At 37.3% G+C, this 16,383-nt stretch overlaps 1 protein-coding gene across 1 annotated transcript in view; it reads left to right on the forward strand.

Annotated features, from left to right (window-relative positions):
• Positions 1-8,458: 8,458 nt before the first annotated feature.
• Positions 8,459-16,383, forward strand: part of CSMD3 (CUB and Sushi multiple domains 3) — a 1,577,676-nt gene continuing 1,569,751 nt past the window's right edge. Inside the window, 1 exon segment of the mRNA XM_074266680.1 lies at positions 8,459-9,452. Coding sequence (XP_074122781.1) covers positions 9,275-9,452 — 178 coding nt within the window. The 5' untranslated portion in view covers positions 8,459-9,274.

Genomic DNA, 16,383 nt, shown 5'->3' on the forward strand with positions numbered 1-16,383 from the left:
TAGTATACATTCAACCCTGGAAACTAAGCTTCACTTAAACAAAGATTATAAAGTCATGTAATACGATGATCAATTCTGTTGCACATGATGATTCAGGACAGTTCTAATGGGCTTATGATGAAGAGAGCCATCTGAACCCATAGAGAGGACTGTGGATATTGAGTGTGGATCAAAACATAGTATTTTCATTCTTTCTGTTGTTGTTTGCTTACATTTTGTTTTCTTTCTCATTTTTCCCTATTTGATCTGATTTTTGTTGTGCAGAATGATAATTGTGGAAATATATATAGAAAAATTGCACATAATTAAGATATGTTAGATTATTTGCCATCTAGAGAAGGGGGTTAGGGGATGGGAGGAAAAAATTAGGAACACAAAGTTTTACAAGGCCAAATGTCTAAAATTATTTATCCATATGTTTTGAAAATAAAAAGCTTTAATAAAAATCAAGTAATAAATTTAGAAAATTAGCAAACAACAGAAAAAATTCTGACTATAGAAAGTTATTATGATGACAAGTAAAATCAAAACACATACTCAGAAGAAAATACCAAAGTCACAGTTCTACATTCAGAGCATTGAAGAAAAAATATTAATTCTTTCCAAGACATGAAAAAAACACAAAAATGATTTTGAAAATCAAATAAGAGATAGAAGAAAATTGAAAAGAGAAATGAGAGTAATGCAAGAAAACATGAAAAATTAATAGCTTGGTAAAGGAGACACCAACAATCAAAAAAAAGAGTAAAGAAAATTGCACTTTAAAAAATGGACTAGACGAAGTGGTAAAGCAGATGCAAAAAGTCAATGAGAAAGAGAATGCCTTAAAAAGCAGAATGGGTCAAATGGAAAAGAAGGCATTGAAGGGAAAAAACTCCCTAAAAAGTATAATTGGTCAAAAGGAAAGAAGGTACAACAATTCACTGAAGAAAATAATTCCTTAAAATTTAGAATAGAACAAATGGAAGCTGATGACTTTATTAAATCCAGAAACAATAAAGGAAAACCAAAAGAATAAAAAATAGGGGCAACTAGATGGCACAGTAGATAAAGCAGTGACCCTGAAATCAGGAGGAGCTGAGTTCAAATTTGACCTCAGACACTTACTACTTCCCAGTTGTCTGATCCTCACCAAGTCACTTAACCCCAAATGCTTTAGTAAAAATAAAATTAAAAAAAATAAAAGGCAATTTGAAATATCTCATTGAAAGAACATCTGACCTAGAACATAAATCCAGAAAAGATAATTTTAAAATGATTGGACTATTTGAAAGCCATGATAAAAACATATACATACATATCATATCATCTTTCAAGTATTACCAAGGAAAACAGCCACCATATTATTCCATCAGGCACTAAAGGTGAAATAGAAATTAAAAGAATCCATTGATAATCTTTTGAAAGAGATACCAAAATGAAAACTCTCAGGAATACTATAGCTATATTCCAGAGCTCCCAGGCCAAGGAGAAAATATTACAAGCAGTCAGAAAGAAACAATTTAAGTATGTCATGGAAGCACAGTCAGGATAATACAAAATTTAGCAGATTCTGCATTAATGGACTGAAGTGCTTTAGATATGATATTCTGAAAGGCAAAGACCTAGAATTACAAGCAAGAATCACCAACTAGCAAAAAACTGAGAATAATCATTCATGGGGATATGCAATGAAACAAAGCACTTTCAAGCATTCTTGATGAAAAGACCATAGCTAAATAGAAATTTTGACTTTCAAATATTAGCCTTAAGAGAAGCATAAAAAGGTCAACAGATAAGAGAAATCATAAAGGAATTAATAAGATTAAATAAAATTAAAATGCAAATTAAAACAATTCTGAAGTAGAAATACTATCTCATACCAATTATATTGGCTAATAGGACAGAAAAGGAAAAGGAGAAGTTGTGGAGTTATTGTGTGAAAAATGAGACATTGATGCTCTATTGGTAGGGTTGTGAACTGATTTACCCATTTTGTAAAACAATTTGCAACTATGCCCAAAGGGCTATACAATCACACATAACCTTTGATCTAGCAATAGCTTTTCCCAGAAGAGATAAAAAACAAAAAGGGAAAGGACCTGTATATACAAAAATATTTAAAGCAGCTCTTCTTTGATGGCAAAGAATTGTAAATTGAGGGGAAATCCATCAATTGCAGAATGACTGAACACATTTTGGATTGTGATTTTAGTGGAATATTATTGTACTATATGAAATGATGAGAAGTTTGCTCTCAGAAAAAACTGGAAAGATTTACATAAGCTGATGCAAAGTGAAATGTACTTTGTGCAAATAACAGCAATATATTAAGTTGAGCAGCTATAAATGAATTAGGTATTTTCAGCAATATATTGATCCAAGACTATTTTGAAGAATTTATAATGAAGGATGTTATCTATCCCCAGCGAATGAACTAGCCATCACTAATTGTTCTGATTTTGTCTTGAATGACTTCAGAAGTGAGACTGAGAACTTGGTACAATTCTTCCCCAATTAAATCCATTTTCATGAAAAAGTCAAGGCATCACCCATGATGTCAATGGTTCTCTTTAAAAATGAAAAACAAACAACTATGAGTGAGTGAGACCTATGAAATGTCACACTATCCAAAAAAAATAAAAAATGAAAATGGCAGATAAAGAGACAGAGACAAATACAGAAAGAGATAGACAGAGAGACAAAAGAGAGAGAGACACACACAGAGAGAGAGAGAGACAAAGACAGTGACACAGAGAGAGAGAGAGGTCCATGATGGATATCCTTACGATAATCTCTTGCAAGAAATAAAGTAAAATATTTCATCTAGTAATGTACATTTGGAAAAAGAATTTGAGCTAAAAGAAGTTGATCAATTAGATATTGAGAATGAAACATAACTGTTGGACAATGCTGGTACAGCTTTATGGATATCTTCATGACTTTAAAAGAAAATAAAAGGATCCACACTAAAGTTGCTATCATTGGAAAAAAAAAAACTCGCTATGAAGAACTCATTGGAGAATCTGAACAAGAATCAAATAAAATGAGGTAAACTGAAACAAATCTTAAATAACATGTCCATGTTTACACATCTAGTAAGATGTGACTACAGATTTAATTCAAGTCTTCTTGATTCTAGACCCAGCATTCTATTCACTAGATCACCAGCTGCCATTATTAAGATCACAGATGCAGCAAAGTTTGGAAGTATGGAAATTCATCTTAATGTAATAATAATAATAGGATGAGTTCACAGGTAATGATCTTTCATGTCTACTATTTTATTGTTTTAACATAACAAGTAAATTATATTCACTTATTTTATTTGTAGCTGAAAACTAAAAACAACAAAAAATGTTTGTGGTTTCACCATTAATGAAACTAATAGCTAAATCAAGACAGAGAGGCAATGAATACCTGATAAGATTTTTAAAAGTACAAATTAGAAATATAATCCCATTTATCAATTTATTTCTTGGTGAATATCAGGGTGGCAAGACTGTCACAGTTCTTATTATGTCCTTTAAATATTATATTAAAATGTTTTTAATGAGGGGCAGCTAGGTGGCATTGTAGATAGAGCACCCACCCTGACTTCAGGAGGACCTGAGTTCAAATATGACCTTAGACACTTAACACTTCCTAGCTCCATGGCCCTAGGCAAGTCACTTAAGCCTCAATTGCCTCAGGGGAAAAACTTTTTTAATGAAAGTTTTGTTGCTTTTATTTTACTTTTAAATTAAAAGTATAAAGGATTTATTAGAAACAAAACATATAGAGTTGAATCAAAAATCTCTCACTATTACAGCTTAAGTTTTTCCTTTTTTTTTTCCTCACATGTAAAAAGAAGTTGAGTTCTACATTCTCTCCTTCTTTCTCTCCTCAACCCCTTTTTAAAAAGAGAAGAAATTTGCTATATATTATAGCTATGTAGTCATGAAAAACATATTTCCATTTTAGCTATGTTGCAAAAGTAAACAGACAAAAAGAGAAGACAAGTATGATGTGATCCATCTGCATTCAGATTCTATCAGTTCTTACTCTGGTGGTAAATAGCATTTTTCATTATAAATCCTTAGGAATTCTCTTGAATCATAGTATAAATAGCAAAGTCATTTAGAGCTGATCAATATAAAATACTGTGTTACTGTGTATGATGTTCTGTTGATTCTACTTACTTCACTTTGCATTAGTTTTTTTTTTTTCTTATTAGGTTTTTTTTTTTTTTTTTAATGAAAACATCTTCATTATTTGTTAGGAAACAACAGTATTCATCAAAGTCACGTATTACAAGTTTATAGATTAAATATTGAAGTTCAATTTCTTACAGGTGTAGAACAAGGTTGGAAAATGAAGATATTTCTGATTTAGGAATAAATAAAGAGAAAGATTTTTAATCAGATTTTTTTAACTCTCCATATGCAAATGCAGATGAGAATGTCTGATTGTGCATATGTGGTTATTTGTATATGTGTCTTTGGTGGTGAAGGTGATGGTGGTGCTGGCTCTGGTAGAGTCTTTTGTAATTATATAGGTGTTCTAAGTTATTAACATTTAAATTAGTACTCTAAGATTAAATAGTAATAAAGTACTTTGTATCATATATGTGTACAAGCAAACTACTACTTAATCTATAAGTCTTCATTGAAAAAATAATATTCACAATAAACCATAAATGGCTTGCTGCATTTTAAAATTATGAATAACTTGCAGCCCTTGCTGCATTGTAAACAACACAATCATTGTATCTTAGTGTTTACTCTGTAAAGATATATTCTTTCTCTTAAAATAAAAAATCCTATCTGCTTTTAAAATTGATCTAAAGTTTTTTCTTCATATTATGCTCATTTTCTTTAATTTTTTACTCAAATTTTTGTGCTGCTATTTCTGAATGCTGATGATATAAAAAAAAATTGTAAACATGTTAGGTTTTGGAAAGGGTAAATTTCTCCATCTATCAAATACCTGCATTGCCCACTATTGTTTTGTTTTTAGGTCTATTGGTGGCTTAGAGTACATCATCTAGAACTTTCAATTTTAAATATTAATCTATTTTAAAGTAAACTGAAAAATATGTCATCATCATGATTGACTTAAAGATCCTTGCCAAGTCATTTTCATCCTTGAACTATATGCAAAAGATCAATAAACTGGAGTGTGCCAGAAAGAAAAGGCAAGGGGGAGAGAGGAACAGACAGATGGATAAACAGAAATAGACAGACAGAAGGACACAGAAACAGACAAAGAAATCGAGAGAAAGGCAGACAAAATAGGCACAGAGACAAGACAGACAGACAGACAGACAGAGAGAGACAGACAGTGACAGCAACAGGAGAGAGAGAGAGAGAGAGAGAGAGAGAGAGAGAGAGAGAGAGAGAGAGAGAGAGAGAGAGAGAGATTTAAAGGGAAAGGAAGGAAGGAAGGAAGGAAGGAAGGAAGGAAGGAAGGAAGGAAGGAAGGAAGGAAGGAAGGAAGGAAGGAAGGAAGGAAGGAAGGAAGGAAGGAAGGAAGGAAGGAAGGAAGGGAAGGAAGGAAGGAAGGAAGGAAGGAAGGAAGGAAAGAAGGAAGGAAGGAAGGAAGGAAGGAAGGAAGGAAGGAAGGAAGGAAGGAAGGAAGGAAGGAAGGAATCTTGCTGAACTGTATGTGTAGGCTATGCTCATAACCCCTTATCTAAACTTTTTTTCTAAAAGGTCATGAGATAAAATTATAATTTGTATTATTTCATTATTTCTATTATCAGTAACATAGAAAGCATTTACTGTTATTCCTCATTACTTTCTTCCAATTGTATGTTCCCCCACACAATTCTAGATATCAATTTATCACCCTTGGGAGATAGCATTCATCCAGAAATCCTTTTTTCCTAGTTGGTGTTAATATATTTCTAGAATGACTTCTGAGATCTTCCCATCAGAGCAGAATCTTTAGCATGACAGACAGTGTGTGAGCCAGCAGTTAGCACATAGGACGAAATGTCACTACTCCTGGGGTTTTCTTCTCAGCCCTGTTGGTGACCTTGTATGTGACACTACATCTCACCATGCCTTAATTTTCCCATCTGTAAAACATGAAGAAAGCATTGTTAACTGTTCTGACAGCAGGGCTATTAGGTAAAGGGGGAAATTGTGAAGTATTTATCACTCTAGAATAGAGTTTGGAAAGTCTAATATTTCTGGAAAATCTTAATGACATTTTTATTGAAGATATAAGCTGCAACATTTAAAGAAAGCATATACATAAGTGGAATAGAGAATGGAGAAATAGTGCTGTCAGGAAAACTCTTCCTGAGTTTGGCCTCAGTTTGTCACTAGCTGTGTGACTCTAGACAAGTCACTTAGCCCTGTTTGCTTCAGTTTCTTCATCTGTAAAGTGATTTAGAGAAGGAAACGACAAACTACTCCAATATATTTTCCAAGAAAATCCCAAATGGTTTTATGAAGCTCAGTCACAACTCAAAAACCAGTCAACAACAATAAATGGAGTCTCACTTTTAAAATATAAATAAAGAGGCTCTTAACTGTTTTTGTACACCTTTGGCAATTTGCTAAAGCCTATGAAGTATTTCTCAGAGGGGAAAAATGTATTTAGCCTACTCTCATAAGTGAAGGAAATGCCACATTTCAGTTAGAAGTTAACAAAAATAAAGATATACATACATACATACATATGCATACACACATATCTATATCTATATCTATACATATATATATATCACATGCATATATATCTCATCCAACTTCTCAAACCTCCTGAAATTTATCCTTGGACACCTTTGGATTCCTGGACTGCAGGTAAATAAGAGAAGCTAGGGGAAAGGTTTTGCCCTTACTTAGAATATCTTTAATTTTTGTGGCAAATTAATGTTTTCCCTCTTACCATTTGGTCCATAAATATAAGTTTTAAAATGTGAAATTTACAAAGCAAGAGAAAAATTCAGGAGCTCATTTTCTTTTTATTAAGCTCTTCAGTAATATGACTGACCTCTCCATCTCATGGTGAAGATGACTCTCTGGAACTTTTTCATTAGGTTTAAGTACCTGTTTGAATCTTACTTTTTTTTTTTTTCCAAAAACTGCAACCCACGTTTACATCTGCTGAAATCAATTCCTTACTCTCTGCTGAGGTCCCTTAGTACCTAATGACGTTTTCAGTGTTGATTCTCCCTATCTCATTCCGTCCCAACCTTGTGATCCTGGTAAATCTGCATACGCAGACAGTAAAATAGAATATTGATGGCAAGAAACAAATTTCACTCCCAATAATCCTTGAAGGTGTTTGAATGTGTTTAATGAGGTCATTTAGTAGTATCCTGCTTCTGCTGCTTCTACAGCTGCCTGAATTGGGCTTGGGAGAGAGAGCAAGGAAGAGCCATCTCTGCCCCAAATATGTATATATGTATGGCTATTGCACATAAACTGCACAAACATGCTTACAAACACATTCACAGGCATACAATTTTACACTTTCTTCTTTTGCCAGAAATAAAATAATCTCTCTCTCTCTCTCTCTCTCTCTCTCTCTCTCTCTCTCTCTCTCTCTCTCTCTCTCTCTCTCTCTCTCTCTCTCTCCTCTTACTCTCCCTCCCTTTCCCTCTCTTCTCCCCGTCTCCTTCTCCCCACCCCACCCCTTCCACCCGCCTTTTCTGCATCACACAATACAAATACTGGAAACGCATAATACCTACCCTATTACCCGCAATATCGGATCAAGCACGCTCTTTCTACACATATACACAGACCTCTTTGTATCATGCCTAGTTATAATATATACACAGTGTGCATCTCTTGCAGAACAGAAATCCCTCCAGACTCTATCCCCTATTACCCTCTTAGCAATCAACCTCATACAGAGCCCAAGCACACGAGCTGTTGGGAGTCTCACAAAGTATGGGACAGGAAGATTTCAATTGAGGACAATGCCCGTGATCCACAAACTCCACAAGAACGACCGCTCCTTTGCTATATACCTTCTGTAAACCCCAAGCACATGCTTCATTATTCGAATCGCGGCAGAAGCAAATGCATTTACCTATTCCAGGCAAAGGAACTGCAGTTCTCTTCACCTCCCCCTAGTAGATGAGAATTCCCATAAAGGTCTGTCTGCTCCCTAGCCTACTGTAAGGTGCAGTCTCATGGTTGGGAAAGTGGCGGTGGCTTTCAGAAGCGTACTTAGGTACTGACATAGTGGAGCAAAAATTCCACTCCCAGGGATGATGCTACCCTACAGTGTTAAGGGGGAAGGAAAGAAAATGGGGTTCCACTTAGAAATAGAATTGAATCGATGGTCTCTCAAGATCCAGTAGATGGCGCAAGAGCTCTTCCCTTTCAGGGCGTTAACCCTTAGGTCTGAGCTATGAAGCAGCTGTATGTAGTTGCATAGATGCATACATTTTTCGTTTTGAAAGAATTTCCCTTAATTTACATATTTGAGAGTACTTCAGAATTGATACAAATGAGATGGCTCTCTCTTACTATCTCAAATTATTCTTTATTTGGAGCACACTAGGGGATAAAAAATAATGTGAAGGGGCAAGTATTTGAGAAAATGACTTTTTTCTCCCCCCATGCCCACCCTGGAATGAAATTGGGCCACATGTAAGAATATGGGTGTATGGGTAAACATACACATACCTAAGCATACAAGGCTTTGTTCAAAAGCAGTCTTTTGTAATCTCTATTTCTAATCAATTCAAAGAATAATGAATGCAAGCAGTCTTCCTTAAATATACTGCCAGCGGAATAGTGGCATAGGCTATATTAACGATGGGGGCATCGAAATCTAGAAATAGACATAGAGGACCCTATGCATTTTGAGGACAGTTTCTCAAAGATCAAAATGATCCTTCTAATAAAGTATCTCTTTAATCCTTTCTAGCATTAGCTTCTAGATTTTCTATTAGGCTGCAAAAAAAAATCGCATTATTTCTTGAGCTGTTTTTTACAGACAGAATTGATCTTCTCTGGAAAAAAACAAGCCTCTTAATATCAAATATTGTTTGGAGTTTATTAGAGAGTGTCGCTGGTCTTCAAGATGCTCTCTGTTGGTTTCTGGCAGTTGCTATAACAAGTGAGAATTGTGGTAGATTTGGGTTGAGGGGAAAAATGCATAAGAAAAGACAGAATCCCGAGTAGCTGAGACTCTGTGCCCCCGTTGGAGAGATGGTTGAGTCCTCGTCAAGGTTGCTGTGGTATCCCAGAAACACCATTCACTCTGAGCTGTGACCGCGCACCAACAACAGCAACAACTCTACTGCGCCTGGCCAAGGAATAGGAATTAGGAGCTCAGGAATAATATGAAAGGGATCTGCAAAGGGGAAATCCGTGCAAAGGAATCAAAATCGGGGGACTTTGGGAAAAGAGGATGTATTAAATGCGGTCGACTTGACTTCATTCTGGTGAAGAAAATGGGGATTAAAAGTGGATTTACGTTTTGGAACCTCGTCTTTTTATTGATGATTTCATGTGTGAAAGGTAGGTTTGATTTCAGGGGACTCCTCTTTTGATCTGAGGTGTTCTGAGTTGTCGCCTGGAAATAGGTCTGCATATTACTTTGCCGTTCGGACTAATGATGATGATAATAATGATGATACTAACAATAAAAATAATAAAGAACGGGTTGATTCAAGGCTCTATTCTCAGATAGGAAATGCATTTGCTTGCCAGGCTTGGCGTTCAATGCAGTGATTGAGCCCGAGCTCAATAAATATTCTTGCAGTATGCTCAAACGAATACGTGAGTTGATTCGTATAGCTTCTAACTAGTGGATATTCAAGTAGAATCCGACTGCAAGTCTTTTTTTAAGGAAGACTACCTTTTTTTCTAGTCATATAGGTGGATAGTTTAACCCTGGTAGAATATTGGTACTAAAGACACTACTGTAATTCCTGTAACCCGTTCAGTGGCGAAAGTTAGGGGAGGTGCACAGTATGTACACTATATATTCTAAAAGGCATTAGGGAGCTATGACTCACAACTCAGGAAGATTTCTCCTAAGGGGAAAGGTAGGGAGGGAGGTAGGGAAGTAGGTAGATAGATAGATAGATAGATAGATAGATAGATAGATAGATAGATAGATGTATTTGCATGCATCTGTGCATTCTTATATATGTGTGTCCCTATGGATGAATGGAAGGGTGTAGAAAAGCTGCACTGGGACCTTGCAGAAGGGTTGGGCAAAGATAAATCTTTTAAAAGCATGAAATGCCTTGGAGTGCAGAGATCGATCCTTTGACAAAGAATAAAGGTAAAAAGACATTATCTACAAACCAAAATAAATAAATGAAAGACCTCCAGAAAGTCTCCTGTTCAGACAGGTAGAAATGAATGTCACATGCACGTTGGGGAGGTGGAAATGTAAAATGTCATGTAAAGCAGCAGGGATGCAGGGAACATTGGGGAGCATGGGAAAGGGATCTCCATGAAACAGGCAGGAGAGGAAAAGAGCCCAAAAGCCTCATTCTACAACTTCACACGCACCCTGCTGTCTATTAATTGCTGTAAGAAATACTCTTGAGGTGTTTATGACTAATGATGAATTTTGGATAGATTGACTCCTCCTCCTCCTCCTCCTACTCCTCCTCTTTCTTCTCCTCATCCATAGCCTCCTCTTCCTCCTCCTCCTTTCTTTCTCCTCCTCTACAGGACAGCTAGAATAGACACTTTTGATCTCCGGTTTTGTATATGTTGATGGGGAGGTGGGGTGTTGGACCCAGTTTTAAATCTCGGTTTTTGCATAGGCACACAGAGGTTGTCAACACAAACTGCATGTTTCTTCCGTTTTAAAGGGGGTGACTCTCTGAACTGCAATCTGGCTCCGTCTTTATGAAACAGTTTATTGTACAGCTTGCAGCTGGTTGTCTTCACACAGAAAGCAGTGCATTTGCATTCAGTGGAAATAATAATTCATTTTTCAAGGGACTGGGAGGGCTACGTTGCGATATTTTATCTTGACATGTTCAATAGATAATACAATTAGGTGTGAGTGTGTGTGTGTGTGTGTGTGTGTGTATGTGTGTGTGTGTGTGTTTTAACGTTCTTAATGTAACGGAGCTTTTTATGTCCGTATGTGCAAGCAAAATGTTAATTCTCAGCTTGCATTAAAGCATATTTTGTCAAGAACCTTTCTTTCAGATCCAAGCCAAAACATAGAGAACAGCCTTATCTCTTTAGAAGTCTACTTTTTACATAAAACGTATTTCTAGTTGTGCCGGACCATGTTACAGTTGTCTGCTCGACGTATTAGAATCTTAGTATTAATGTGTAGTTTGCCTGCCACAAGACTACTTTAATAGATGGCTCAGAAGCTCCTTAGGAGACGGGTGTTTTCTAAGTAGGAGTCGCGTGGAGGCAGCATCCTATAGAATTAAAGAACTAGAGTGCCTCTCCTTGGGAAAAGATGACCACGGGTTAACTGCAAGTTTTGTGGTACCTGTTGAGTGAAAAACATTTTGGGGGCGGAAGAATGGGGAGGTGGGGCGGGGGAGTATCGGAGCGGGAAGCGCAGGCAAGCCTGACAGGATACCAAGCTGCGCTGACTGCAATTATAGTATTGTAACCCGCACTTACCGTATGTTCTGAATGAGGCGCGCCAGAAAATTGAATGAAGTGTTAATTTGCTGTAAATAACATGAACAATCTGACCCTTCCTGACTCTAGAAATTTTATTGATTTTTTTTTTTTTGAGGGGCGGAATAGTTTGTTTTTAGACGAGATAAACTCCAGTCTATTTTCATAAAAAAAAAAAAAAAACCAAACAAACAAACAAACAAAAAAAAAAACAAAACAAAACAAAACATTCCATTCCATTCTTGAAGGGGCTTGGAGTGTGTAGAGTTACTCTATCCTTTGCTCCCTTCTAGAAAGGATGTTCTACTGTTCACAGAAGGTATTCTTTAAGTGCTCTGTTTTCGGTAATAGAGATCACTTTCAAGGCCACTTGCAGTTTTACCTGCCTCGAAAAGAGTCCTCTGATTTATACATTTATTTTATACATTTATTTATTTTTCTTTTTAAGGAAGCATCTATGTGCTTCAGTTCCTTTTCCTTATTGATAAACTCTTAAGGTACTTTCAAGGCCCGGATGATTTTTTCTGCTTTCTTTGGGTGGGGGGGGGGGGGGGGCAATTATTTTCAAAGATTTCCCTTGCTAGTCTTAAAACCTAGAATAGCAGATTGGATTGAGCCCTACTTTTTCCTATGTGTGTGTGTGTGTGTGTGTGTGTGTGTGTGTGTGTGTGTGTGTGTGTGAATTCAGCTAGACCATTTCTATTTGGCCTTAGGCCTGTAGATAGGCTATTGAAGGCACTCTTATTGTCCCTGGACATTTTCATGTACAATCAGCTTCTAAGATGTAAAAACCCTCCTAAGAGCTGAAGGAAAAGCATCTGACATTTGAAAAACAAGCTTCCCAGTAATTTCTTAGCTACATAATTTTATATTCTCAAATGTACATTACACAGCCATGTCAGAGACATGCAAAACGCCATCGCCTGCAAGGTAGAATTGTGATCAATATCAATCCTACTGGGGAAAGATTAAAATGAGCAGACACTAAGATAAAGTGTGGCTCTTATAAGAGTGTACAGAGAATAGAAAGAATGGAATAAATAGATATACATATATTCTACATGTATATACAAGTACTTGTATGATTTTAATAAGTTTATGATGTGTTTTATACATTATTGAATTGCCAACCCCGTCTTACTCCTTCAACATTTAACCAGGGGACTAAAGGAAGGGGGGGGGGGGGTAGAGATCATGAAAGAAGAAGGAGATATTTGGACTCAGCAAGCCCTTTGAGCCACTGCTGCCCAAGGAGGCTGCAGAGTATCTGTCTCATCTAATGTAGGTAGTGCGCTCTCTCTCTCCCTCCCTCCCTCCCTCCCTCCCTCCCTCCCTCCCTCCCTCCCTCCCTCCCTCCCTCCCTCCCTCTCTCTCTCTCTCTCTCTCTCTCTCTCTCTCTCTCTCTCTCTCTCTCTCTCTCTCTCTCTCTCTCTCCACACACACACACACACACACACACACACACACACACACAGGGGTTGCTTTCCCACGCTCCTTCCCTTGGGATATGAACGAAAAGAAAGTGTCGCTGAGCTAGGAAAGATACAAACAATCTGAGTATAGTGGGAGGTGAGAAGAAAAGAAAAAATGTCTCCCTCCTTTCCCGTCTTAGCTCCATTTCCCCAGCTGAGTGGCTGGTTAGTGCACACGCCCCAGGCTTAGCTGAGTACGAAAGTGTCTCTGTTGCTCAGACCATTTTGCCCGAAGTGTGCACACTGCTCTCTAGAACTGCAAGGCTATAACATTCCTGGGAACCCAAGCAACCAGCAGCAAGGGACCTGCCACAACTCCTCACCCCTTCTCCTAACTCTCCAACCTTTCCTTATCAAATCGGAAAGGGAAAGATAGGGGGGAGGGGGGCGTTTCTGAAGTGCTCCAAGCCACTGCAGTCATTAGCACATCTTTATAAATCACCACAGTTATCTCTTCCCGGGGAGTTCCTCTTGGGGCTGGTGTTGTGGCCGCGCGCTCTCAGAGACCCAGGCTTGCACGTGCACGCACACTGGCGCACCACGACTTCTAGTCAAATTGGTGAATAGAAAGATTTCGATTTTTGAGTACAAGGTCCCAAGTTCGAATTCTTCCCCTGCTGGTCTCTACGCATGATCTTGTACAACTTGCCTAACCCCCTACATTTCATTTTTACATTTTGTATAACGACAGCTTAAATACAATGCCTTTGAGATCTTTTCCAGTTCTAGATATGTGATTGATTGAACGAACTGAAACACGGGGTTAGAGCTAAAAAGTGCTTTAAAAGGAATTTACTCTAACAGCCTCATTTTATAGATGAGGAAATTGAAGTTCAGAAAGGTTGACTAATCTGTCCTTGATCATATAATAAAGAAATGTCTGAGATAGGAGTGGAACCCACTATCCCTGATTCCGAGTACAATCTGTGCATTTCTTTACCACACATCACTGTAGGTAAAGGAGAACAGAAAAAAAAAAAAAAATGTATTCACAAAGAAGCATGAATGTATACATTCATACACACATGCATACACGCATGTGCATGCTTAAAATTGATATCCCCATTTGAATACTAACATAGGTCTATGCTGTATTTGTATTTTGGTCATTACATGTTGGAAACCAGGATTCAGCTTCATTGTACCTCTAGGCTTTAAAAAATATATATGTCTTGCATTATTTTTTTTTTAATTTTCTCCAAGGACATATATTCATTTATTCCCAAAGCATCTCTGTCTGAACTTTTAGTCGATTGATTCAAGGGTTAAACTGATGGAGGACACCGCCTCTGCTGATGTCTCTGTAGGGGAGCGGAGGTTAGGATGAATTGACACTGAAGAGCCTCTGAAAGAAGCAAGTGTGTGCATGTGTGCGCCCCTGAGGCGGAAGCGGTTAGGCGGGTAACAGTAGGTTAATGTTTCTACAAAGTCCAGATGGTCACTGTTACTGCTGCCGCTGCTGCCACAATATCTAGTAAAGGCTTTTAGAAAGAGAAGGGCCATCCTCCGAACTCCCAGCATCTTCTCACCCAGACAACCTTTTTTTCCCCCTCCATGTATACAGTTATAACCACGGGATGCTCTAGAACTTTGGAAACATATCTAGGAAGTGAGGGAGAGAACAGGGAACTAGGGGAAAGGAGTGAGCCTGAAGCTTCGGACCACCTCTTTCAACTTATTTTGGCGAAATGGGAAAGTAGAATGTCCCTATTGAATATATTAAGATCCTTCTGGGGAAGAGGAGGAGAAAATCAAACATCAGAGTGTATTCTAAAGCTCCTGGAGAGGAGCTCTCCAGGCGAGTAGCAGCTGCTGTCTGAAAGTGATACCCTCAGTGGGATTGCAGCGAGTTACAGAGTATAACAAAGCACAGCTATTCAAATTCAATAACAATAATAATTACATCCTCTTCCTCCTTATTATTATTATTAGAGATGAGAGGGTTTTTTTTTCCTTTTATTTTCTTCTTCTTTTTCTTTTTCTTTTTTTTTTTTTTTTCTATAAGAGTAATGTTTCCTTGGTGGAGAGGGTTATTTTTGTTGTTGGCAGGTCTTTCCAAAGCAGCAAGTTATGAAAATAAGTTTGTGGAAGAATTGACCCTTATTAACTAGTGGCTGATACTCCCAGTGCTAATGCTTTGGCAGTGGAACAGATGGAGATTTCTGTCTATTAATCTAACATTATGAGTGGACTTTTTGAGAACTAATTTTCCTGAAATTGTGAATTCCTTAATGAAAATAACAGCAACCTTTGCAAAAATACCTGAACAGAAATGTTCAGTATCCTATCATTATACTTTCAATGATGAGAACCAAAAAACTCAATTATTAAGGAGATGGGAAAATGCAATGTTTTGGGGAATCAATAAATTAAGATATTTAACCTGGCGATCTTTAACCTGGCTCCCTGAGCCAAGCAGATGGATAGCCCAGAGAGGTAAGGAGTTTGGTAGTGAATACGTGGGTCTTCTGACCAGGTGTTCACTAGGGAACCAACAAGTCAGGGCATCAGTAAGGGCATTATGTGAGTAGGTATAATAAAGGCTTTTAAGATTACACATGGCTGTTCTTGAGCATGCTACCAGTTATTAAACTATAGCTTCAAGAGATCGTGGCCAGAGACTTTTGAAGACCTCAGAGGAGGCAAGCCAGGTAGAGTTGACACTGCAAAGGTCAGTGGTCAAAGGTACTCTGTTGGGCCTAGGACAGACTAATAATTGTAATTGCCATGCATGTGGATAATATGTATATGTATGCATAGCGTAAGCTCAATATACACATAAAAATATATCACACACATACACACATACATCCCCTATGTGTCAATAAAGTTGTTGTTTTGTTTTACCAAACTGTGCCTGTGGGTGTGCAGTATGTTTGCATTTTCACAGTTGTGCTCATTAGTCCAGAATTGAACATTTTGAGTGTAATTGTGTTGGTAGATACTTTCAAATCTCAGAAGTGGCTTGCTAGGCCTGACTTCATTGGCCTCTCCATAAAGGAAAACAGAGGTATCTGATTTATGTTGTTTCTTTCCCCAAAAATCCTTTATAAAGAAGGTAAGGACATCCGTCAATACTCTTGGCAAGGCACGTGTTCTTATGAAAATTCATTATATTATTGACAAGAAAGTGTCCCCATTCTTTATTTGCAAGCGTGCATATGCAATAAGATGAAAATGTCTGGCCTATCAATGAAATTAAAGCAGCAGACAATGTCATATATCATTTAAATTATGTTATTTTTCTCTGTGTACAATTATATTTGATGACCTGGGACCAGAGATCTTACTAATTAATTGTATTATAGATTTTTATTTCTACTTTTATCTAAAACTTTAGTAAGTAACCACTAATAATGGATAGT

This window comes from Sminthopsis crassicaudata, chromosome 1 (assembly GCF_048593235.1).
Source record: "Sminthopsis crassicaudata isolate SCR6 chromosome 1, ASM4859323v1, whole genome shotgun sequence".
Classification (NCBI taxonomy): Eukaryota; Metazoa; Chordata; class Mammalia; order Dasyuromorphia; family Dasyuridae; genus Sminthopsis; species Sminthopsis crassicaudata.